This window comes from Camelus bactrianus, chromosome 19, assembly GCF_048773025.1.
Source record: "Camelus bactrianus isolate YW-2024 breed Bactrian camel chromosome 19, ASM4877302v1, whole genome shotgun sequence".
In the NCBI taxonomy this organism is placed as follows: domain Eukaryota; kingdom Metazoa; phylum Chordata; class Mammalia; order Artiodactyla; family Camelidae; genus Camelus; species Camelus bactrianus.
Genome location: NC_133557.1, coordinates 30,325,842 through 30,348,732, shown reverse-complemented (window position 1 = coordinate 30,348,732; position 22,891 = coordinate 30,325,842). Strand labels below are relative to the sequence as shown.

At 49.0% G+C, this 22,891-nt stretch overlaps 3 protein-coding genes across 4 annotated transcripts in view; 2 read left to right on the top strand and 1 right to left on the bottom strand.

Annotated features, from left to right (window-relative positions):
- Positions 1-10,613: 10,613 nt before the first annotated feature.
- On the bottom strand, positions 10,614-18,327 carry FAM217B (family with sequence similarity 217 member B). 2 transcript variants are annotated; one of them, XM_010958548.3, is made up of 4 exons: positions 18,200-18,327; positions 16,494-16,605; positions 16,274-16,359; positions 10,614-14,819 (listed from the first exon to the last, which is right to left on the bottom strand). In XM_010958548.3, the coding sequence occupies exon 4, from the start codon at positions 14,813-14,815 to the stop codon at positions 13,664-13,666; it is 1,152 nt and encodes a 383-aa protein (XP_010956850.1). In that variant the 5' UTR covers positions 14,816-14,819; positions 16,274-16,359; positions 16,494-16,605; positions 18,200-18,327; the 3' UTR covers positions 10,614-13,663. The 2 variants fall into 2 exon arrangements, with proteins under 2 accessions (XP_010956850.1, XP_074203625.1); XM_074347524.1 differs by having other exon boundaries at positions 18,113-18,251.
- SYCP2 (synaptonemal complex protein 2) overlaps positions 17,921-22,891 on the top strand; it is a 77,256-nt gene continuing 72,285 nt past the window's right edge. Inside the window, exon 1 of the mRNA XM_074347523.1 lies at positions 17,921-18,417. Coding sequence (XP_074203624.1) covers positions 18,109-18,417 — 309 coding nt within the window. The 5' untranslated portion in view covers positions 17,921-18,108. The remainder of the gene's footprint in view (positions 18,418-22,891) is intronic.
- On the top strand, positions 18,354-21,954 carry PPP1R3D (protein phosphatase 1 regulatory subunit 3D). The gene has a single exon (XM_010958549.3). The coding sequence runs from the start codon at positions 18,828-18,830 to the stop codon at positions 19,725-19,727; it is 900 nt and encodes a 299-aa protein (XP_010956851.2). The 5' UTR covers positions 18,354-18,827; the 3' UTR covers positions 19,728-21,954.

Genomic DNA, 22,891 nt, shown 5'->3' with positions numbered 1-22,891 from the left:
AACTCTCTTGAGTGCTGCTTGGTCTCTCGCCCAGATCCAGGTTGCTGTCACAACTGAGCTGTAACACCCTTTGCTGTAACAGTAACTAAAAGCAAATGTTGTCAAAACAAAAAAGGGGGAACCCACCAGGGACACCCCCAGCAGAATCTTTGAATAAAGTGTTGTACGCCCTTAATTTTCTTGACTGTGATGCCCAAGTCTTAGCAGCAGCAGAGGAAACACTTTATGCAGCATTCGGAGAATAGCCCAAAAGCTATAAAGTTCTTATCAAAGATAGAGCCCTGGAGTCACCAAACTGGGAGGGCCCTTCTGAATTGCTTACCTGGGGGGGAGGCTGTGCGCGTGTTATTTTGCCCTCAGGCCCTAGGTGGCGACCTGCTCATCATGGCCAGCCCTTTCTGGAGCCATCCCCTGGATTGGAGCGACCAGAGCCTCCTGACTTTAGGCCTGCAGCTCGCAGAGGAAATGAAAACTCTGAATCTGAAAGGATGGCAGAGACCAAAGCCAATGAAGCCAACGGGACAAGCCGTCCGAAACGGAAAAGGCAGATCGACTCTGCAGCACCCCGGGTGGCAGCCTCCACCCGGGAAGCAGTTGACATCTCTTGGGGCCAGAGAAAGAAATTAGATTCTCAGGCCGCTAAGGTCCTGAGGGAGGCAAAGGTGGCTCACATTCCAAAATACGGGTTTCTGGCATATCTGGCAGTAATTTCTCATATGTCAGCTCAGGTGTTGTTGCTTCTTTTGCTCTTTCTGTCGCTTCCCTTAAGTACAGGGCCCGTCTGCACTGGGCCCATGCTGTTGACCCGCCGGTTTTCCAGCCAGTCACTTGGTGGGACGTAGACCCCCCACTCAGCACTAGTGATACTCAATGGATGGGAGGAGTCGGGTTCCCTCCTCAAAGCCACCTGTTAGAAAATTGTGATTGGCTGATGCTAAATGAAGCCGTTCTTTTATCTCCTCTTCCCCTCCCCCGACTTGTGTGTCTAATGTCCCTTCATGCTTTTGCTTACGTGCTGAGACCCGTCCTTCTTTGCACTATTTACCTAAGACTGGCACGGAACCTGCTAATTTAACTTTCATTTTTGCTGCAGCTTTTGACATTAATCCAACAACCTCTGCAGCCTTTCCTCCGCCTGTTGCTTGTTGTCATATGTCTAAAGAATGGAGTCCTCATAATCAATCCATCTCTTGGGTCCCTTGCAGGGCACCCAGTCCCCGTGGATCCCCACTTTTTAACTGTACAGCCTATGGTTGGGGCCCACAAGGACATCTTTCTGCTGATCATGCTCACGTTGGGTTTGGCCTTCCGGCCACCTCCCAAGCAGCCTGGACGGAGGGGGCTCTCTGGGCCTGTTCTACGCCTCCCTAGTGCTCGTGCCCATGGTCCCTGGCACATCGATCCCTGGCGCGTTGTTTTGCCATCTCTCCTGGGGCTCCAGCATGCGGGACACGTGTCGCTAACACAGCTGCTGCTACTCAGTTTGATCGTGTGGATCTAGCCTCTCACGTTCCCGATCGTGTACTGTTGTGTGCTGCTCACCCTTACGTTTTCCTTACGACATCGTCTAGTCTTAATGTCACACTTGAAGATGGATTTCACACCACCCATGCCCGGCCTCCGGCCTGGTACACTTCTCATATTAACAGTGGACATGACTCCTCTCAGTATCTCTTCTGAAGCGACAACCTCAGGTTTGGCTACCTGTTCATTTCACCCGCCCCTGGGAGGGCGACGGTGGTGTTATGAGATTAACGCATGCAGTTTCAAAGTGGAGACCGAAACGCTTTATTGGTTGGCTGATTGCTTTTACCATCTCAGCCGTCATCATTCTTGCCAGTGTTTCAGTAGCAACGGTGTCACTTACTAAATCAACTCATGCCGCTCAGGTTGTTAATCCCGTTGTGACTGATGTTACTCAGGCTAGGATAACTCAGGCTCAAATTGGTAATGGAATTATGCATCGGCTTCGGGCCTTGGAAGTCGCCATTGGCGGCCGCCAGCGCCTGCAGTGTGATTGGCAGCGTGATAAGATATGTGTCACCCCCTCCAATATAACCGCTCCCACTATTCCTGGGACATTATTAAAAACACCTTCAAGGGGGCTTTTCTTCTGACTGGCAAAATAGTGTCGATACTCTTTCTGCCCAGCTGCATCAGCAGCTCATTTACATTCAAAAGGAGACTCAAATATGGAACAGGAGTTACACGGTAATATGAGACGGCTTAACCCCGTCAGCTGGTTTCGTGGTCTCAACCTCCGCCTCTGGGTTATTGTTGGATTCTGTACATTGATCGCTTGTGTTTTTCCTACAGTCTGTGAGGTGATTTACTCCCTTCGTGCCTCTTTGAATCAGCCGCACCAGGTGATGATGTCCTTTCTGCGACCAAGAGTGATCTCCTTCAATCAAAATGAAAAAGGGGGATATGTGGGAGCCCATGACTGGGTTAAGAAATTGTAGCAGACCCCAGCCGCTCGTCACCTTTAGGAAGAACGCATGTCTTTGCTAGCAGGCACCAGCGCAACCACACTCCTGTCTCCTTGCCATAAAAAGCAGAGACAATGCCTTGCTTGCATAGTTGAGGTTTTAGCCTAGGGCGGCTTCCAGTGGCAAAGCCATTGTGTGTCCCTTGCTATGTATGCTGGCAGGACATGGCTTGTTTTAAGCATAGGTCCATAGTTCAGGGTTTACTCTGCTCGTTGCAAAGCAACAACCTATGCCCTCAGCAATAAACACTGCGCATGCTTTCTGCTTTTTGGATAGTCTGTAACCCCCAAGACAAAAAACTGGCTGGTCTGGTGGTCTGTTTTGTAATCAGCATCTTATGTCTGAAGAGTGTACCTTGTTCCTCTCTCCCCATGTCTGTCCTGAAGATTAATTAAGCCTTTGTACTCACTGTGGATTCTGTAATCTCTCCCAGATCCTACCTTTCCTTAAGCTCCTGCATCCCATGACACAACTGTTGGTGATTTTTCCTTTGATTGTACACAATAAGTGTGGGAGCATCTGAGAGGCTCGTGGAGTTGGTCCCCGACCCCCTCTCGCTCTCTTGACTTTCCACAGAGTCTCAAGTAATTCATATCCTCTCAGTGGGACTTCTGCGGGACAGAACCCACATCCCAGTTGAGTGTGGCACCTGGTTGGGGCTGGGGATTTAGCCCTCCCTTCCGCATCAGCTTGCTCAAATTGTCTTTGACACACACCCTTGAGATGTTCTCCATCTTACGTAAAGTGCGTATAGAAGTGTCCTCAGGAAACGTGTTGATATAAATCTAAAAGTGTGTATGTCATATAAACCAGCTGTAAGAGGGGTCCCCTTCGGCTGTTCCCACTACTCCCCCAGATTGTCCCCTTAAACCCCTCCTTTGTATAATTTGCAGGGCTCCCTTTCCTGCACTGTACTCAAGGCATCCAGCCCCCGCGCCCCCACCGCAGCAGGTCACACTCAGTTCCTCCCTTCCCTTTATCCCAGAAAAGGCAAAGCCCACTGGAGCTGGGCTCTCAGCCCCAGGACCTGCAGGTAGGTCCCACGTGCCAGGTTCTGGGTACCAGCCCCAGCTCACCTGCAGCAGCAGCAGCAGCAGCGGCAGCAGAAGCAGCAGCGGCAGCAGAAGCAGCAGCGAGGTGTGGACCCTGGTGCTCACGCCCGCGCAGGGATGCCTGGAACGCCCCCAGAGCCCGCGGGCAACGCAAGTCCTCCCGGGCTGGTGGGGTCGCCTGGAGCCCATCCTTCCCAGGCACCCTCTCCTCCAGTCACTCTCTGGTCACTTTGTCCCGGACACTCTCAACTCTCTCCTCCCTTCTCCCTGGCCGTTCTTGAGATTATCCAAGTGGGGCAGGCTGATCCGTCACCTTTAACCTCATAGGCCACAAGCATAGTTCTGAGGAAGGGAGTGGAGGAAGAAGAAACTGCCCCAACCCCACATGCAGCAGGGAGCAGGCTGGGCTGTGACCCCAGGAGATTAGGGCTTAGTCAGAGGAACATGAAACCAGCATCTATGGGGAAGTAGGGGTCAGGTTTCCAAAAATCAAAGGGATGCCCAATGATCTCTCGGTAGCAGGGCATTTCAGGGCCTGTTTCCTATAACCCTTATCCTTCGAAACCAAAGAACTGGAAGAGGAGTCCAAGAAAGAATAACTTTATTAAAGAAAAAAAAAAAGAAAAGTGAAAAAGAAAAAACAACTTTTACTTTCCAAAGAACAATCTTTATCCCAACCATATCTCAGGGCTCTGGGGTTTACAGACTTTTACACTTAGATGAATCTGCCTTTTTGAGTTTGGGATTAAAGAGGGAGGAGAGATGGGAAGGGGACTCCCTATGGGTAGGGTCTCTGTACCAACCTGGGGATTTTTGTATTATAATTATGGAAAAAGAAAAAGACAAGTTGGGAGTGTACTGTATCAATTCTTAAAGTTGCAACGATGAAGTTTAAAACAATGTGACATCCTTTAGTTCTCATGACCTTAGCATATGACCTTGTGATCACATTCCTTTGTATAAAATAGTAAGTAGTCTTTAGCAGATGAAATAGAGGGTAGATTTTCTTGTCTTAAGGTAATAGTTCTACGAGAGGCTACCGAATGTTTTAATTTTAATAGTTCATTATCTGAATCTCAACTAATAGTTTGATTTTAAGGTCTCGATATTGTTCCTGTGCATAAAGAGAAGCAGAGTAAAAATGATCAAATTTGCAACTTTGTGTTTCTTTTCAAAGTGGATATTTTTATAACATGGAAGTCTGTAGAAAACCTTGATGAAGTTGGAGTCACTGATTTAGCATTTGCAGATCTCAGGTGAGCTACACCATGTTGAGTGTTCATGAGAGAAACCAGGTTCAGGGTGTGCACCCTCCTGCTGGCGGTGACCCTGCTGATCCAGGACAGTGTGTTGTCCTGCGGAGACCTGGAGAGGGGCTGGGGAATGGGAGCAGAGGCTTCCACTTCTGTGTTTGCTTTGTGTTGAAGCAGTTGGTATTTTAATATATTAGAAACAACCACATTTCCAACATCCTCACACACTGGAAAATAACTGAGCAAGAAGCCAGTTTCCCGTAAGGCAATCCTTCTCCACTAGGCAGTGACTCGCTCAGCTGGTGGCTCTGGGCCTCACCTGCCGCACGTCTTAGGTGAGTCTGAGCTAGAAGACGCCAAGGTCCCCTCTCGGTTCTGAGTATCCAGGAAGTGTGAGTGTCCCTAGAAGTGCAGTAATACATTGTGGCCACAAGGTGGCAGCTCCCAGCTCAGTGTAAACTGATAAATGAAGAAAGTGATAGTGAGATCAGTTATTTGATTAAAAGAAAGGCAAAGGTGACAACTAGTTATCTAGACTCTACCTTCTGACCTTGGGTGTTGAGGGGTGCCTAACCCACCTCAAGGTCTCAGTATTTTTTGTGATGATAAAGTCATGAGTGCGTCTAAGCAGATTAATTTTGTCTTTAATTATCCGTTTCAGTCAGGGTCCCTGAAAATGCCAGGCTTGAACCTAAACATGTTCATTTTCCATTGGCGAGGAGTCAGAGCATGGGGGGTCAGCTGCCTTCCTTGGGCCTCATTGGCAGTAGGAGCTGATCCCACAGTCCCTGCCGCAGGCAGATAGGATGCTTTCTTTCCACTTCAGGAAGTCAATGGATTTTTCCGGTGAACAGAATGGGAGCGTCCTGAGGATCACTGGTAACTCATGGAATTCACTGCAAGACTGGGAACCGGGCGGTCCTTCCTGGCTTGGACTTCTGTTTGGATGGTGGCTGGATGACCCGGCCCTGGGCCCAGCCGAAATGGAGGACATTTTGGTGGACAGACAGTGAGAATCAGAAGGATAACAGAAAAGCGCCCGTCCCTTCCTCTGTTGGCATGGCGAGGAGACAGAATTCCTCGTGTGGGCCAAGTTAAAAGGGAAGAAGGGGATGGTCAGGGATGAGGTCCCCAGAGGGATGCTGCAGGGGGGGAGGGGAGGACACCTCACACGTCGGGAAGAAGGCCCAGATTTGGCCACTTGGACACCTTCTCCACGGAGGTGAACCAACCCCCGTTAATGGCTGGAAGAACATCCTGGAGAGAGGGAGCAGAAGAGGGAGGGAGGGCAGCGTCCAGGGGGACCACAGCCACACCCTCCTCTCTGTGTCCGGTGAGAGCTGGAGAGAAGAGGGGCCCTGCCATGTGGAATGATCACATTTCAGCAAAATGCAAAGAAACTATTGGAGGCTCTGGAGAGAGACCACGGCGGCAGAAACTGGAGGAGACGGGCGGGCAGAACCAGGTGTTAACGTAGGATCCGGGTAGTGAGCACACAGCTGGTCCCTGCATGGTTCTTTCAACTATCCACGTGCTCAAAATTTTTGATGAAACAATGTTGCGGGAAAAAAAATCAGAAATGTGAATTTGACTCCAGCAGTTAAAACAATCCAAATTATTACTAAGTGTAGTTTTACCCCAATGTCTAATACTGTGTATCTGGTGGTACCCCAATTTCTAACATGTGTGAGAGCGAACACATCTAATGTGAGAGTAGAAGTCATCATTTATATTTCCAGATTTATTTTCAGTGACTCAGAAATGTCTGTCCCTTCTCTTGGGTGTTTCAGCTGTCACACAGCCTGATCAGAAAGTGATTCCTCATGTTTCAGTATTTGAGTCAGCCCCCAAGAGCTGGCCAGAAATTTTCCTCTGAGAGATTTTACTCTCTTGCCCCTATTTATTCAGTTAATCATTGGAGATGAGCAATGATTATTGCTCATAATAATCATAATGGGGGTGGGGAGCGGGGGAGGGGAACGCTGCCAAATACAGCAGACAGGAGTGCTTCATGCTTTTGGCAAATGCAGTCTAATACTAATAATAGCCAGCAGAACTACTAAGCTCTTTCTTCAATTGTTTATGTGTAAATGTTTTTGTGCTGTTTTAGGGAAGGAAAAGGGAGATAAGGAGAGAGAGTTGAGGCTGTTTGTCTTCCTACATCAAAACCATCCTGTCAAGGTAAAAATACATACTTCTTTGTTGCTTAGAAGATTTTCGATCAAACATGGCAGATCATTCACTTCATTATTGCATAAGACCTATTAGCAAAAAGCATTTCATTCCAGTATTTAGAAGATTGAACAGCCTAGGAAAAAAGCCAACCCTTCCTTTTCTTTTCCGTACTTTGTTAAGGGGGACATCTCCAGAGAGATGATTTTAGAGGAAAAGATTGGTGACCAGTAATGGTGACTTTTCCAAACCTGGCCAAAATGTCGAATGAAGTGTGTGAAAAAGTCAGCTGAAGGCCAGGTGAGCTCTCCACACCTGGAGTTTAAAAATAGAAGACTGTGGATGTAGGAGAAATGTGCTCAGGGTGGAAACCTCCATGTCTTCGCGCTCATCTGTGGCACAGGTCAGCAGAGCCATGAAGCACTCAGGTCAGTGACCTATTCTTGAGGCAAAGAGCCAGCTAAGTGCCTTTAAGCCCTGGAGAAAGTAGACTGAGATCAACAAAAGATTTGGTTAGTGGCCAAAGTGAGAGGTGACTGGACTAGCAGGTGAAATGCTGTCAAAGCAGCCAGTTCAATGTTGCAGGCTCCAAGGATCTTGTTAAAATGGAGATTTTGATTCTGCAGGGGAGGTCAACTTTTACCTTTGCTTGTGGGGAAGGAAAAATAGTGTTCCCCCTACCCCTCTATGCTCTTGGCTGAGACCCCCTGTAATAAAAGATTAACAAGAGAGAAGCCAACAGAAGTTTAATACCCTGTCTCCCTCCCACATCCATGGGAGAGGCCCAGGGGCAGTGGGGCACTCCCAGAAATGGTTCAACCCACCACCTTCAATACCATCTTCAGCTAAAGACAAAAGAAGATGTTGGGGGTTGGGAATTTGTCAGGAAAAGCACAAGACAGGAGAGGGCAGTTGTTATGCAGATTTAAGTCCAGTGTGAGAAGAGTTGATAAGATTGATGAGCTTCTGGGTTTAGACATCCTCCTCTTCCAGGTTCAGAGGAGAAGATACCTTTACAAATGGAGATTTTCCCCTGATAAATGTACATGTCTCTTACAAAAGGGTAACTTCAACTGACATTTTCAGAACTTCTCCCATGTCTGTTGTTTCTTAAAAATAATCAGCTTGAAACCATCTTTATACGAAAGAAGCACATTTGTGATGACAGATGCCATCCCCCTTCACCCCCTGTTCTTTTTGGCTGGGCCTGTGAGTTACAGTGACATGAGACAGGTGGACACAGAAAAGCACACCCGTGTATTTAGTACAAGTTTTATATGATGTGGGAGCCCCAAGAAATGGTGAAACTTACTTGCTTTAATATAAGGCTGAACAAAGAGGGCATTTGTGGAAAAGCGATGAAGGGAGGTGGGGTGGCTGGAGGGAGATAATTATTTTAACTAGTAAAATGTGTGTAGAATTCTCTCAGTCTCAACTTCTCATTGCTGATGATAAAACTGTTCCTCTCCTCCCGGTACAGGGAGCACATCTTTCATACAGGAATGTCATCTCCTGCTTTTAAGAAAAATAAGAAAGGTAAGAGGAGTTTTCTTGTATTTGCTGTTTTTCAAGTGTCTTGAACTCAAAATAGTCCATAAGCCAGCGTGACATATTTTGGGGCTGTATGTTCTGATCTCGTCCCTGTTCAGCGGGGCTGAGGGGGGGCTCACCATATGAGTAGTGAGGCGTAAAACTGTGCTACCAAATGGAATGAAAAGGTAAACCCACATCATTAGTTTTCTCTAAAATACCATGCAAGCTGGGACAGTTACGTGTGCGACTATCCCACTTTTAAAATTCCATGTATATTTTCCAGTGTTATCACAGCTAACTCCTTAAATATCAAGTTGCTGAGGACAGAGTTATACAAATTGCATTTCTGGAAACAAGAGCTCTATGAAGATTTTTTATAAACTAATGATTTATGTTCCTTCACTGAGCATCAGTCTATGCTACACATAGTGTTTTATGATGTTAAAGTAATGAAACACGAGGCCACTGGACTGAGGCGGTTCTAAGGCCTTTCTGTCTGTGTCAGCAAACCAAAACCTAAGCCTCTTATAAATATCTTGACGGTAAGAACAACCAATCACAAACAGCCAACCAGGCTTTCCTAAACAATGCAACCACTTAAAGCCACAGCCAATCAAACAATTTCCCTGATTGGGGCGCGGGGGCGGAGGGGTGCATAGCTCAGTAGTGGAGCGTGTACATAGCATGCACAAGGTCCTGGGTTCAATTCCCAGTGCCTCCATTAGAATAAATAAAGACCTAGTTATCTCCTCCCCGTAAACAACAACAACATAAATGTCCTTCCTGCTACACCCCCTCTATAAAACCCTCACCCCGAGCGCTTGTCTGTGAAGTGCTCTGAGGCTTTGGTGCTGCCCAATTTGAATCGGTTTTTGCTCAGATCGACTCTTCAATGTTTTAAAGGCCTCAGTTTAGCTTTAACAGTGGTGAACTTGTCAGCGAACGAAAGGATACCTCACAGCACCTGACGTCTCGGATGGCGGAGGGGCGCTAAATAGAGACCAGGCGTTGCGTCTGAAATCAGACAGCTCCCCCCCTTCTTTCTGAGCGCGGCAGGGGTCTTTGCACTGGATCCGAAGGCGCTCAGAACTGACTCCCTGCGGCCTGAAAAGGTTCGGTCGCCACCTCGTGGATGAGAAAATAACCACACCCACCCTCCCGAAATCTACCATTTTCTGCACAAGCGAATGAAGTAAAACCCCCAGCATGGTTCACTCTCAAACTGCCAAGAAGTATTTGTAGCCCCCTGTTGAAACCAGGACAAGAGGCCCCATCGAGTGGCTTAGCCGGGGCCCCACTGCACACGCGAGACCCCCCCCCCGCCGTCCCAGCTCCCCCGGAGCGGAGTCCCAGCCCGTTGGGCGGGACGGGCCTGCTCAGCGCTGGTTCAGTAGCCTGCCCCACCGAGCCCTGCCACCCCGAGCCGTGCAGGAAGGCGACCTGGCCACAACCGGGCCGCTTTTCGCCTGGGAGGGTCCGCCCCGCAGTGCTGCCAGGAGCGCGCCTCCGCCTGCCGGCCGGGCGCCGCGGGTCTGGGTCACTGAGTGCGGCCGGGTGGGCGCACGCTTACTCAGGGAAGCTGTCTTTTAACAGCCCGCAAGTTAGGTTTTAAACTGCCACCGTTTGGTAGACTCAGCGGAGGGCGCCTCAATGTCAGAGTGAATTTAGAGAAAGGAGCACAGAGCCTCCCGGAGCGCCCCCGGCCGGCGCCGCTCGCAGCCGCCGTGGCCTGACCACGGGGCGCCCTGGAGGCCCGGGCTCCTTCCCGGTGCGGGAGCTCGGGAGTGACTGAGTTTCACCACGTGGTACTTCAATGTTACTGAATTTCCATCTGCGCCTCCAACCGCTCCACACCTTTCGGGGGGTAATAAGAGGAAGAGGGGCGCCAGGAAGGAACAGCCAGCGACGCTTCCCGGGACTGTCACCCGCACGCGCCTTCGTATTAAGAAAGGAGTTGGAACAGCATTTCCTCCTCAGCAGCAGTTTTTTCCAACAACCAGGGAGAAATAAGGCTCTGAAATAGAACTGCATAAAAAGCCCATCATGACCAGAAAAATCCAGTTTCTAGTGTTAAATAGATCTCAAGGAAGGAAAAAGTCCAGATGCACCAAAACTTGGATGTATTGTTTTATTATGTACAAAACCAAGCATACAATAATTACAACAGCAGAAAACAAACATGCTGAATATTTTGGGGCCATTTTGAACGGTGCTCTGCACATGTGCAGGAATAAATAATAAATACTGCTTCTCCATTACCCTGAAATACGAGAGTACCACCCAGAGTGTCGTGTTTGTATTCAACTACTCAAGTGAATGAACGTGAAGGGAAGAGGAAACAGGCAACATGTAAACACGGCAGGCAGAAACTCTTCTTTCTGGAAACTAACCAGATGGGCCTAGGAACCACTACAAACCAGCCACATCCTCTCCAGTCTTCCATCTCACAGGCCACCAACCCCACCCTCTCCAGCTCGTTACAAACTTGCAGCCAGTTCAGTTGTGAGAGATTTGAGACGTCATCTAACCCTGAACAACTGTCACTAATACTCACACTTCTGTAGCTCATTTCTGTATGTTTTAACAGCTTTCCCCCTGATTCTAAGCCCGAGGCAGTTTCTCTTACAGTTTCTACACTTTTTTTTAATACCTTGGATTGTTTTAATTGGTTTAAATGCAATAGCTATGTAAACAACTCCACAGAAGTGAGAGGCACTTCAGAAATACAGTGACTCGTGTTAGGAGATTCCATGGCTTAGATCTGAGGAACTGAATGAGCTGACAACTCAACTTTCCACGTCGTCTGCTTGGACGGCGACATTCTTACCTACAGCATTTAGGGCATTCAGAAATGGGCGTCAGAAATCATAAAATTGTGCTTATGTTCTGTAATGACCCTGCAGTCACTAGGAGCTCTGACCCAATCCTAATAATGTTGGTTAAAATAAGCTGTCAGCCCGAGGCGAAGAAGGAGACGAACGAAGTCACTTTTTCAGGCTTTAAAACTGTCGTATTGTGTAACATTATGACTACTCCCCTAAATTAAGCAACCAACCTCGAGTCAAAGAGCAGGGAACAAATGTAACATCCAGGTCGTTACCCCTGCGCTCCTCGGTTGGCTCAGACACACACAAGGCGGAGAAAGGCCATGTCACCCTCGCCCTTCGGATCTCCGAGGGACCTCACAGGCGTGTTACCGGTGGCTCAGCACACACCCTGCAGGAGTAACGCCCGACCGTACACGTGTCTGCAACGTGCTGGTGGAGGCTGGCCGGCCCTGCCACTTCAGAAAGAGCTGCGTGAAAATCTAGCAGAGAAAGAATTGCGAGCTGGGGGCCAGCCGTGTGTGAAGGACGAACCTGTCTGTGCCCACGGGAGCAGGGCAAGCGGGGGACACACGGGGCCGCCAGGGACCACAGGAAGGAAAAGCAGGAATAGCACTACGTTTTCAAAGTACTGCATTGACACTGAGTACAAAAGTTACAGTGTAACTGCGAACCACGGAAGGCATGCCTGCCAGGGGTCTATCGTTTGCTCACAGATAAACAGGCATAAGATCTTACTGTAAGCGCGGGCTTTCTCCCATGGGGTGGCGTCAGAGACAAGGGATGTCAGAGGGAATCCGTAGAAATCCGGAAATCAAGTCTTCGAAGAAGACTACCATCAACAACTTGCCACGGTGTTTAATACGATTCAAATGAGATTTCAAAACAGGATCTTAATATTTAACTTTTCCCCGTGATTTTCATTATTTATAAATGCATCTTGTCCTCATGTTAACTTAAAAAGTGCTTGGATGACATTGGGTGTCATTGCTGAGCGAAAAGCCTGCAAGCTATTAAGTATTTTCAATGATAAGTGCCCAATTTTTCATTTGCCCCAAACGTGAAAAAATAGAAACATATATGTAAAAAGACAAATAGAGTAATTGTTTAAAGGGCTAAAATCAGCTGCAGCCTTAAAATACACTGTATATCAAGAAGTGGGCAACCAGAGGTTTAAAGGTATTCACTGTGGTATCAGGAGGAACCTGAGCACAACAAGCAGAGGAGCAAGCGGCTGCACCTGATGGCCAGTAAACAGGCAGCACGTAGGAGAGCCTGGAAGCCCCGGGCCGGGGGGGACGCTAAGACCGGCAGTGCACGTGTCCCCGTTCCACGCCCCCTCAGGCCTGAAACGTGTCCTCTCCCTCTGCTCCCAGCAAGAGTATCAGCTCCTGCTCTCACAAGCGAGGACAGATCCTTCTGACTGCAGCCAGCAGGGTCCAGGCCCCGATCTCTGATGGAGGAGCTGTTACACCCAAAGCGATTCCATGCGTCGCTGTCCGATCGTAGGCCCTTCATTTGCGGAATCTAAAAGCTGCTTTTCCTGCGGCTCCTCTTCAGAGAAGCCACACATCCAGGAATCCTGGGGGGCAAAACTTCATTCTTCCCTCCCACCAAGCGCTAACAATCACGCCTAAACCCACTGACCTCCACCTGGACGGTCTGCGCACTATTTTAACCTCACGTTAGAGAACACAAAAATGGACTTCGCCACCACCTCTCAATTGAAAATGCCTTTTTTTTTTTTTAACCCACATCGGGGAAAATGTATGAAAGCACTGGGTTCCGTTGCCTGGAACAGCAGGCAGCTTAGTGATAAATGACTCTGCTCTAAATAGCAGCTCCGTAACCCGCGGCTGAGACGCACGGAGCTTCTGCTGAGTGAGCAGAGGACGCCGGGGATGCGGGGACCCCTCTCTCACATGGCAGATTCCGCACCGCACTGCACCGATGTCCGCAGTGCGCGCTGTTTCCCGTGTGGTGTGCGTGCAGTGTAGACGGGGAGCTAAACATCCCAGCTCTCCGTGTTCTGGCTGAGGTGTTGGGAGTTTAGTTGACACTTCCCCTCCCCGAGAGCTGTCCTTTTATTTTTTTATGTGGCACAGACCGTGGTTGATTTTTGTTTAAAGGGCTCTCATTTGCTTAAGCCTGTCAACACAAAAAAAGGTTTAAGGAAGGACACCTTTGTTTGAAAATAACCCTAGTGGGGCCCAGATGGGGGCTGGGATGGACTGAGTCAACTACTTCAGTGTCAGTAATCAGCAAATTTCTTAAAACTCACGGTATTGTCACTTTTGGAAGTGCTCTAGTGTTTAGGTCCTTGAGATTCATCACCTCAGTTATGATTTGAATTTATACGTGTTCTGTTTCACTCCATTCGTTTTGAGCTTTTTCTCACTGGAGAGAGAGGCGCGGACACAGTTACCTACATTGCCCTTCTTCTTAAGGTTCGCGTGCCCCTGGGCCCTGGCGGCCCTGTAGGAGTCCGGGGAGTCCAGAATGACCACTGCGGGTCTGGGAGCACGGAGGTTACCGCTGCTCTCCACCTTAGGGCTACCGCTGTCACCGCAGGACAGGTCCCAGCGCTGGGGCCTGGAGCTCTTGTGTGATTTCTTTTTCTTCTCCTCTGTCTGCGTGTCCAGGGTTTGCTTCTGAGAACACAGCCTGCTGCCACACAGCACATCGAGGGGGCTGGAGGAGGCCTCGGTCATGTCCCAGGACGGACGGGCACCTTCGCAGTGGAAGTCCTTCTTTCGTGAAGGGCCTGACTTCAGAGGCCCTTCCTGGAGAGGCCTGGACAGAGCACTGGCCATCAGCTTGCTTCTCCCGGGACTTTTCAGAGCCCCAGAGGCGGTGGGGGCCATGGGAGGCCTCGCTTTGGCCCCCTTTCCCTTTTCACTCTGAACCGTCTGGACCTGCAGCCACTCGAGCTGGACCAGCCTATCGAGGTACCTGCCGAGAAACCCCCCGGTTCGCGGCACGGCCTCAGCCCTGTGCTCTGAGTTCAGAAGCACAGCCATGTCCTGCAGGTCCCAGGAGTTAAAAGGGGGTGGGAGGAAGTCAGGGTAGCAGTACTCCGGCTCCGCATGGCCCTGCCCGGGGTGGAGGTCGAAGTGAACCGGATCAATCTCTTCAGCTCGAAGATGAAGATCTGGAGGCGTGAGGGGCGAAGGTGGAATGGGGATTCTTTCTGAATCAGAGAGGTCGCTGGCACTGTCCTCATCAGCATCTTCTTTGAGAATTTTCATTGCCTGAAAGTCCAGGAACAACTTGGTCCCTGAGGCCCCCCGACACCTGGGCCCGAGGGGACTCCTCTCGGGGTCTCCTCCTGGAGAAATGCTCCCCTTCAGCCTGTCCTCAGCGGGCCGGGAGGCAGCTCCGAGACTGCTTCTTGGCTGGGGGGAAACGTGGGGGAGGCGGGGCTTACTCTGTCTTTTTTTTGAAGAATTCTTTGAACGTTGCACTTTATTCCAAGATGGGCCTGCATTCATGTTGCTGCGAGAAAGAAAACTGCAGCTCTTAGTCCAGGTGACAGAAGCCGGGCTGCCTGTGACGAAGCAAAGGAGCACAGAGGCCCCCAGCCGCAGACTTCAGCTGTCACTCGGCGTTAGAAAATGTGAGGCCTCTGAACTCCTCACAGAACAAGTTATAGAACAACCTTCCATGTAACACTATTTAGGAAGCATTATAGTAAACGAGAGCCAGAAGTAAATGCATAGGTTCTATTTTACATCAAATGTTAGCATTTAAGAAAAACACTATCATTTCGTAAAGTGCTTCAATTATCATTTTAAACCCATTGTACGTTTTGAAAAACACTAGTTTGGAAAAAAATCTCTCCTAGAACTCTCAATCTGTCCTGTTAGTGATGAACACTGTTTAATAACATGGGAAGTGAAATGCACAGCTTTCTTTTATATAGCGGATTTAAATGTGAACAAGATGTAAAGTACAAGTTTTACAGAACTTAATCACTGATTGGTGGTGATTCTGAGCCAACAAAAATCTTACGTAAAAGTGCAGCACATACAACCTACATCTTAAACCAAAAGCTTATCGGTGTTTTCAAATAGAAAACACACTCAGGAAAACTGTCTTTAAAAGGATAGGAATCAAATCACATGGTGCCTTATAACACAACATGAATAAAAAATAGGTTTAGTGCTATCTTGTGATTGGCGGGGAAGCAGCTATCACGCACACAGCCTGCATTACATGCACAGCAACTGATTCTTCCCGTAATGTATTCTGAGGCAGGATCTCATATCAGAGTGGAAAATATTTTCCTTTCAACTTATTTACCAAGAACATAGCATTTTACAAGAATGAATAATACTTCTCAACAACGTCAGGTGGGGTTAAAAAAAAAAAAAAGCTGGTAAACATGCTTGTGGAAATGTCAGAGGTTCATTTGTCCAGTGGTTTCTACCACACTAAGCAATCAATTACTTGAAAATGTCACTTCTTAATTAATAAACATGAGGGAAATTAAATCATTGCCAATAGCACAACACGTGCTCAGTAAGTGCTGAAGAATTGGATGAAGGAGCTGTCATTTAGAACTCTTAACAGCATTGTTTAAACTGCGGTTTACCGCCAGTTGTCTGTGTGCATGCATAAATGTTATTATCGGTATCTTTTTTTATATATAAAGGGAAACTAATGTAGAAAGATGATTAAGGGGCTAACCTAAAACTGTGGATTCTGCTAAAGTGCAAGAATTAAGTCCTCTGGAATTTTTACCAATTTGTATTGTTTAAAATCACCTTGCCCACAAGTTTCTGCCAGATAAGAAATGTAAGTGTATATTTCTTATCCATAGACATATCATTTTGTTTTCCCAACCATGCATATCTCAGTTCTCCCAATCTGGGAGAATATTTCAGATTGGGAGAACTGAGATAAAGTAGCTTTTGCAAGATAAAGCAATTATATGAAAAATTATTTACCTGCTTTTCTGATAAGATTCATTCACCCTATTCCTTTCCTTGAAAAAAACACATGGCTGATCATCATCTAGGGTTTGGTGAAATGTCTGAAAAACAGACACGCGGTGATGAACACCCTGAGTGCATGCGCACGCGCGCACGCGCACACACACACACACACACACACAAAGAAACAAACATAACAAATCTAAGCAAGATTTTACTTTATAGTTTACATCACCTCTGCTGTAGTGTGTGAAATATTCTTGCCCAGCCCGCTGGAAGACGATGACAGCTGGGGAGGTGGCTTCTTTATTCCTCTTATATTTGGAAAGGACTCCTCACCACCAGAACTAGAAGCAACAGAACAGTGCCAGTAAGTACTGATTGCAAATGGTCTTGTCACAGTACTGTGCTAGTTTTCACTTGTGTGTTTTTAAATATTGAAATTGTATTGAAATACTAGGGCATATTGCCCCCATTTACAATTTAATCTTTTTCTTGTTTTCTTTTCACAGAGGATATTAGATACAAGGTCACACAACTGTAAATGGGTTCCATTTCTCTCCCTGCACACACACACACACACACACACACACACACACACACAATCTCCTTGAAAATAACACGTTGGGGAAATTTGTGAGGCTACTTTAAGGTCAGGTGTTAATCTAAAGTTCCCATGTCCAATCATTTATTCATTCATTCAACAAAGGATTACAGGAGGCCTAGAAATTGGCAGGATTGTGCACATGTCCTGCTCTCATGGAACTTGGACTCTCATGGGGAGGCTCCCTTACAATTCTCCTGCCTTCACTATCACATCAATCCATGAAAAGGTTATCAATATTTTAATACATGCCATATAGTGTTATCTCTTTGTGACATTTTGTTGAATCGGACCACCCAAGGCTGCTTTTCCTCTTTTATTTTGAGTGGCCTGCTAAAAGTGCCCCATCTGAACGTGAATACGTGTTTCTTCTGTAATATCCCGTCTCTGAAAAACGGAAAAAGAGGTGGGATTATAGAAGATTTTTATGTCCTTCCTAAAACTTTGCTGTATTATTTTTCAAAATACCATGTATGCCACTTTAGTCACTGTACATACGATGGTGATAAAAATCGCATGTGGGCTGGCACAGTTAATGAATTATACCATAACAAGCTTGATTCACGTTAGATGCAGAAAGTATTCTTTACCACCCCTCCTTCACTAGTCTGGTTTTCTTTCTGCTTTGTCCCTCTGGACAGGGAAAGAACCCTCTAGAACGCTTGCTAGAAAGTGAACGTCCATCTGCTCCATTTCACCTGTCAAGCGTTACACCCTAGGCTGCTGCGTTTCCTGCGCAAAGTTACTGAGGGGAAGAAGAGAGGAATGCCTCTAGGGTCTTAAGGATGCAGAAAACAAGCTCCCAGTTCCCCTGGTGATTCAGGCTTGCATTGGAACAAAGCTCACAGTCTGAAAGTCTGGCTACAAAGATGCCTCCCAAGCGCCAGGGGCTGATTAAGGGCAACTGCACAATCCATCACAGGGTGTTAACTCTTGTTCCCACATCTTCCTCTCTGGCAGAGCGCCCAGAGACAGGCAGCGGCAGCACCGCCCCCTCCCCACCCGCGGGGAAGGGCTGGCGTCCCGGTCCCGGGCGGCAAAGCATTGTGGGTGACGTGGGGACAGGACGCTTATCCTCTGCGCAGCGAGGCGCCCTCCGTCTGGCCGAGGGTCCAGATTGAGGTGCAGATGTCCACAGAGTTGGTTGGCCTAGAGCCTTAAAATTCGCCCTGGGCCAGCTTCTGGAAAGGCGGGGTTTCGCGCCGCCCCCCGCCCCCATTAACCCAGAACCCCCGGGAGCCGCAGCATGCCTCCTCCTGGTCCTCCGTCAGCGCGGGCGCCGAGCTCCCGTCGACCGGCGCGCGGGCCAGGCGCACGCACACAGAAATTGATCAGACCTGTTTCGCGATCTCTGAGGCCACGTGACGGGGCCGCAAGGCTTCCTTCCCGGGGCCGGGAGGCCGGAAGGCCGGACTGCGGCGCGCTGCGGCAGGGGCTCGGGCGGCGGCGGCGGCGGCGGCGGCGGCGCTCGGGCCGGCGGGAGTCCGCGCGGGCGGCGTCACGAGGGGCGGGGCGGAGGCTCGCCGGGAAGTTGCACCCGACAAGTTGCTGCCATGTAAGTAACGCTGCGGCCCCGGAGGGCGGGTGGGGCCGCTGGGCGGACGCCGCCTTCTCCGGCACCTCCGAGGAAGCAGAGAACCGGAGCCACCCTGCGCTCCCAGGGTAGCCCGAGCCACCCTGCGCTCCCGGGGTAGCCCAGAAAAGCGTCCAGGGGAGAAAGCACTCATCTTTGGAAACCAGCTGTGTTTTCGCTGCTGGAAGCGGAAGAGCTGGGTGAGGACTCCAGGGGCGAGGTAGCGGACGAGGGGAGGGCGCGGCGGGCCCCCAGGCTTCCCTGCAGGCTGCGGTTCTGGCGGACACTCCGCGGGGGCTGTTGAGTAGGGCCCAGGACACCGAGGGAGCGGACGCGGGGTCCCGAGGCTGCCCCTGATTCCGTCGATCCATCGCCCGACGGCCGGCCAGGCCATGTCCAGAGGCCCGGGCTCCGCGGTTCTCCCCGGCGCTCCGGGGTCCCGGAAGCCCGCTCCGCGGAGCCTCAGCTGCCTCTCGGACCTGGACGGCGGCGGAGCCCTGGAGCCGCGGCCCTGCAGGCCCCCCGGGAGCCCGGGCCACGCGCCGCCACCGCCGCCGGCGCCGTCTGGCTGCGACCCCCGCCTGCGGCCCATCATCCTGCGGCGGGCGCGGTCGCTGCCCAGCTCGCCCGAGCGCCGCCAGAAGGGCGCGGGCGCTCCAGGAGCTGCGTGCCGGCCGGGCTGCAGCGGGCAGCACCGCGTGCGCTTCGCCGACGCGCTGGGCCTGGAGCTGGCACAGGTCAAGGTGTTTAACGCGGGCGACGACCCGTCCGTGCCTCTGCACGTGCTGTCACGACTGGCCATTAACTCGGACCTGTGCTGTAGCAGCCAGGACCTGGAGTTCACCCTGCAGTGCCTGGTGCCCGACTTCCCGCCGCCCATGGAAGCCGCCGACTTCACCGAGCGCCTGGGTCGCCAGCTAGTGTGCCTGGAGCGCGTCACCTGCTCGGACCTGGGCGTCAGCGGGACGGTGCGCGTGCGCAACGTGGCCTTCGAGAAGCAGGTGGCAGTGCGGTACACCTTCTCGGACTGGCGCAGCGCGCACGAGGCGGTGGCTAGGTGGCGCGGGCCCGCGGGCGCCGAGGGCACCGAGGACGTCTTCGCCTTTGGCTTCCCGGTGCCGCCCTTCTTGCTGGAGCTCGGCTCCCGAGTGCACTTTGCCCTGCGCTACCGGGTGGCCGGTGCCGAGTACTGGGACAACAACGACGGTCGCGACTACAGCCTCACGTGCCGCGACCACGCGCTGCACATGCCGCGGGGTGAGTGCGAAGAGAGCTGGATCCACTTCATCTGAGCGCCCCCGGGCCCGGGACTGGTGCCTCCGCACGCACGCGAGCCGAACCTGCCGTTGCTTCAGAGCCCTGCTCTCATCGGGGATGGCCCTACTTCACAGCCCATCCCCAAACTTTGGTCGTCTGACCCCACGTCCTGTTGCAAGGTGTGCTGGCAGTGATCCATCCTGTCTTCTACTCGAAACGTCTGTGTCACTTGGTCTAAAACGTAGCCTCAGCTGCCACGAGGCCCAGCTGTGTCTGTGCTGGGGTGGGGAGCTGGGAGAGTGGATGCAGGGGCCGGCGGGCGCTCTGAAGAGGAGCAGGCAGGGTGTTTATGAAAAGGCCTGCATCCTCCCTCTGGGAAGGCCTGTGGCTTCCGCATATATCCTGATTGGGTTTCTCTGAATGTAGTTGTTATTTATTATCATTGTGATGTTGGGACCTTTTGCCCTCAATGGATGCCTTCTTGGAACGTTCTGGATTTAATAAGCTAAAGAAAGTCAGCCTCGCTATTTGTGCCTATTGTAGGCAGAATATACAGTGTGACCCCCCATCGTGGTCCCCCAAGGCATTCCTGCCTCGGGTCAAGGAAAACCTGAGATCTCACTTGCTTGCCAATGTCTGTAGGCTTCTAACAGCCGGGAAACTATTAATAGGCAAGAAATTTATGCCTCATCAGTCATCCTACAACCATTCCTGGGAGTTCAGGCTGCCCTGGTTCGGCTGTGAGTCTCCTACATCAGCAACTGAGAAGGAGGAAAATGCTAAAACTGTTAACTAGCAAAACAGCCCTTCTGCAGTCTCTCTTCTCATTTTGTGTGTTTTCCTTGTGTATGTTTGATGATTACATATCTGCATGTTATCAGGCCATTCTGTTTAGGTTTGAACAACCTAAACATTTGAAGAAATTCTGCCTTAAGTTATTTCAGTTTTCAGGCAACTCTATAGTTTCCGGCCACGATGCCCTTTGCAATTACCTGTTTGATGATTAAGGTGGCTCTCTTTATGACTTCTTAAGCATCAAAGTTTCCAGCAGTCATCTTTTAGAAGTTATCTTACCAAGTGGAACTAACAGGTATTTTCAGCGATAGCCAGAGCACTGGAGGGAAAAGAAGACACCAATATTTATACTTTTGAAATTGTTTTCAATTCTATTTATATATGCCTGCTTTTATTAGCTACCTGCCAGCTTTATTCTTTGTGCCTTCAGACAGAAAAGTTTATGACATTGTCTGGACTTGTTTTCCAGTTTTTAAATGTTAAGTGCTTTAAAAAAAAAAACCCCTCCAACCAAGAAGTCAAGACCATTGTTCCCTGCAGAGTGCCACAGTGACTTAAAACTCTCAGCGAGGGACTGGTGATTTCTTTTGGTGCTGAGCAGTGGTCAGACAGCAGGTGCTAGCACTGAGGTGTGAAAACCCAGGTGGACGTGGTCTCTAACTTGGGAAGCTGCTTTCTGATACAGCTGAAACAGTGTGTTCAATTTTGTGATGACTATCACCAATGAATTAACTCTAAATTTTTAAATGCTTATTGCCACTTGTCAAATAAGTATGTAAAGGATATGCTTTGCTGTTAAACCAATTTGTGTGTGTGTGTGTTTTTAAGATTCCAACAGCAGGGATGGCTTTCTCTGGTACCTTCTGATCTAAGAACATGGAATTTTGATTTTAAATGTTGTGACTAAATGGAACAGTTGCTGGCTGTTAGAACTGTGTACTACATTGACATGCAAGAGGGAGAGAAGCCTGGTTGCATTTCCTGCTCTTTAACAAACAGTCCAGTGAGGTCAGGAAGCCTGTGAGGGCCTCGGCTGCTTTGCCCTTGGCCCCGGCCCTGTGCGCAGGAGCATTCAGGTATGAGCTGGAGCTGGCAGACGTATTGCTATGGAAAGGCACGTAGAGAATCTTATAATCCGTCTGAAGGTCACTTCCCAAAAAAGGTTCTGGTCACAGAGTACAAAGTAAATGTTACATCTTCGATATTAAGAGAACCTCAATGTGCCTTTGAAAAAAGATCAATATTTAAACATTTTAAAGCTTAAATATACCTGCCTAGTTGATTAAAAAAGCTGCAGAAAAGTTTAAGGAGATGTTCAGACCTGAAAATACAGTTATGTGGCCGAGAGGTTCACATTTTGTTGTGGATTGTGCAATGATTGGGTTGTCTCCCCAAACATATTTTAATGCCTGGCATGTAAGATGACTTCACCTATGCCTAAATATTAAAGTCTATATGCACAAATTGTTGGTTGGAGTGTGCTTGGTGTGGTTTTTTTGGTGGTCTAATTACTGAAACAAGGCTTTAGAAACTTGTTGATTGTTATTTCACACATAAGTCTGCTCCTTCCTAAAACGCTGTCAAATTTAATATCTTGCAAAAATAAGTCTGTTGCATGATGGCACCTCATCTTCAGTAGCACAGTCGTGTATGTCTTTGAGTAACTGAAGTATGCTCTTTTATGCCGGGTCAGCATTACATATGAAGAAAGCTAGAGGAGGACACGGGATAGGGTAGTTGTTGTGCTTCTCTTAGTGCTTATGGAAGCCTGTGCATGGAATAATTAATGTGTATCTGCTTCCCCTCTCCCCATTTGTGACCCACTCAATTACAAAGCCTTGAACACAAAGGAAAGGAAACTAACATTTATTGTGTCCTCTCTTACTTGCTTGCCTACAATGCTAGGTGCTGTATGTATTTGATTTCATTTAATTCTGATAATTACACTACCTGGTAGATAATATTCCCATTTTCTTAGCTGAAAAGAATGAAGCTCAGAGAGGTTTTAGATAATTCACCTAAAGTCCCACAGCTGGTAAGTAGCAGAGTCAGCATTCACACCTACCCCAGAGCCCTCCCTCTCTCTGCCATGTGATAGGAAGAGCTTGTTACCTTTAATTGAAAGCACATTTGGATTACGATTGGTAAGGTTTTCCATCTAACGGCATAATCTAAAAACCTATTTAAAAACAATTAAAATAAGATCAAAATGAATGATTTTTTTCTTCCATGTGGTAGTTTACTGATGGTAACTAAACAATCCTTGTGCTTTCTGAGCACATGAAACAGTAAAAAGGGCTTGAACGTTGTTCTCTCTACTGAAAGGTGGCAAGGTGAGAAATCACTACTTTTAATTTCTGAAGTGCTTGCTTGCTGTAATCATTTCTGAATTGCTTGCATATTT

What these genes read in the sequence shown, in the direction of transcription:
- FAM217B (XM_010958548.3), bottom strand. Translation starts at nt 14,815, where the DNA reads ATGAATGCAGGCCCATCTTGGAATAAAGTGCAACGTTCAAAGAATTCT.
- PPP1R3D (XM_010958549.3), top strand. Translation starts at nt 18,828, where the DNA reads ATGTCCAGAGGCCCGGGCTCCGCGGTTCTCCCCGGCGCTCCGGGGTCC.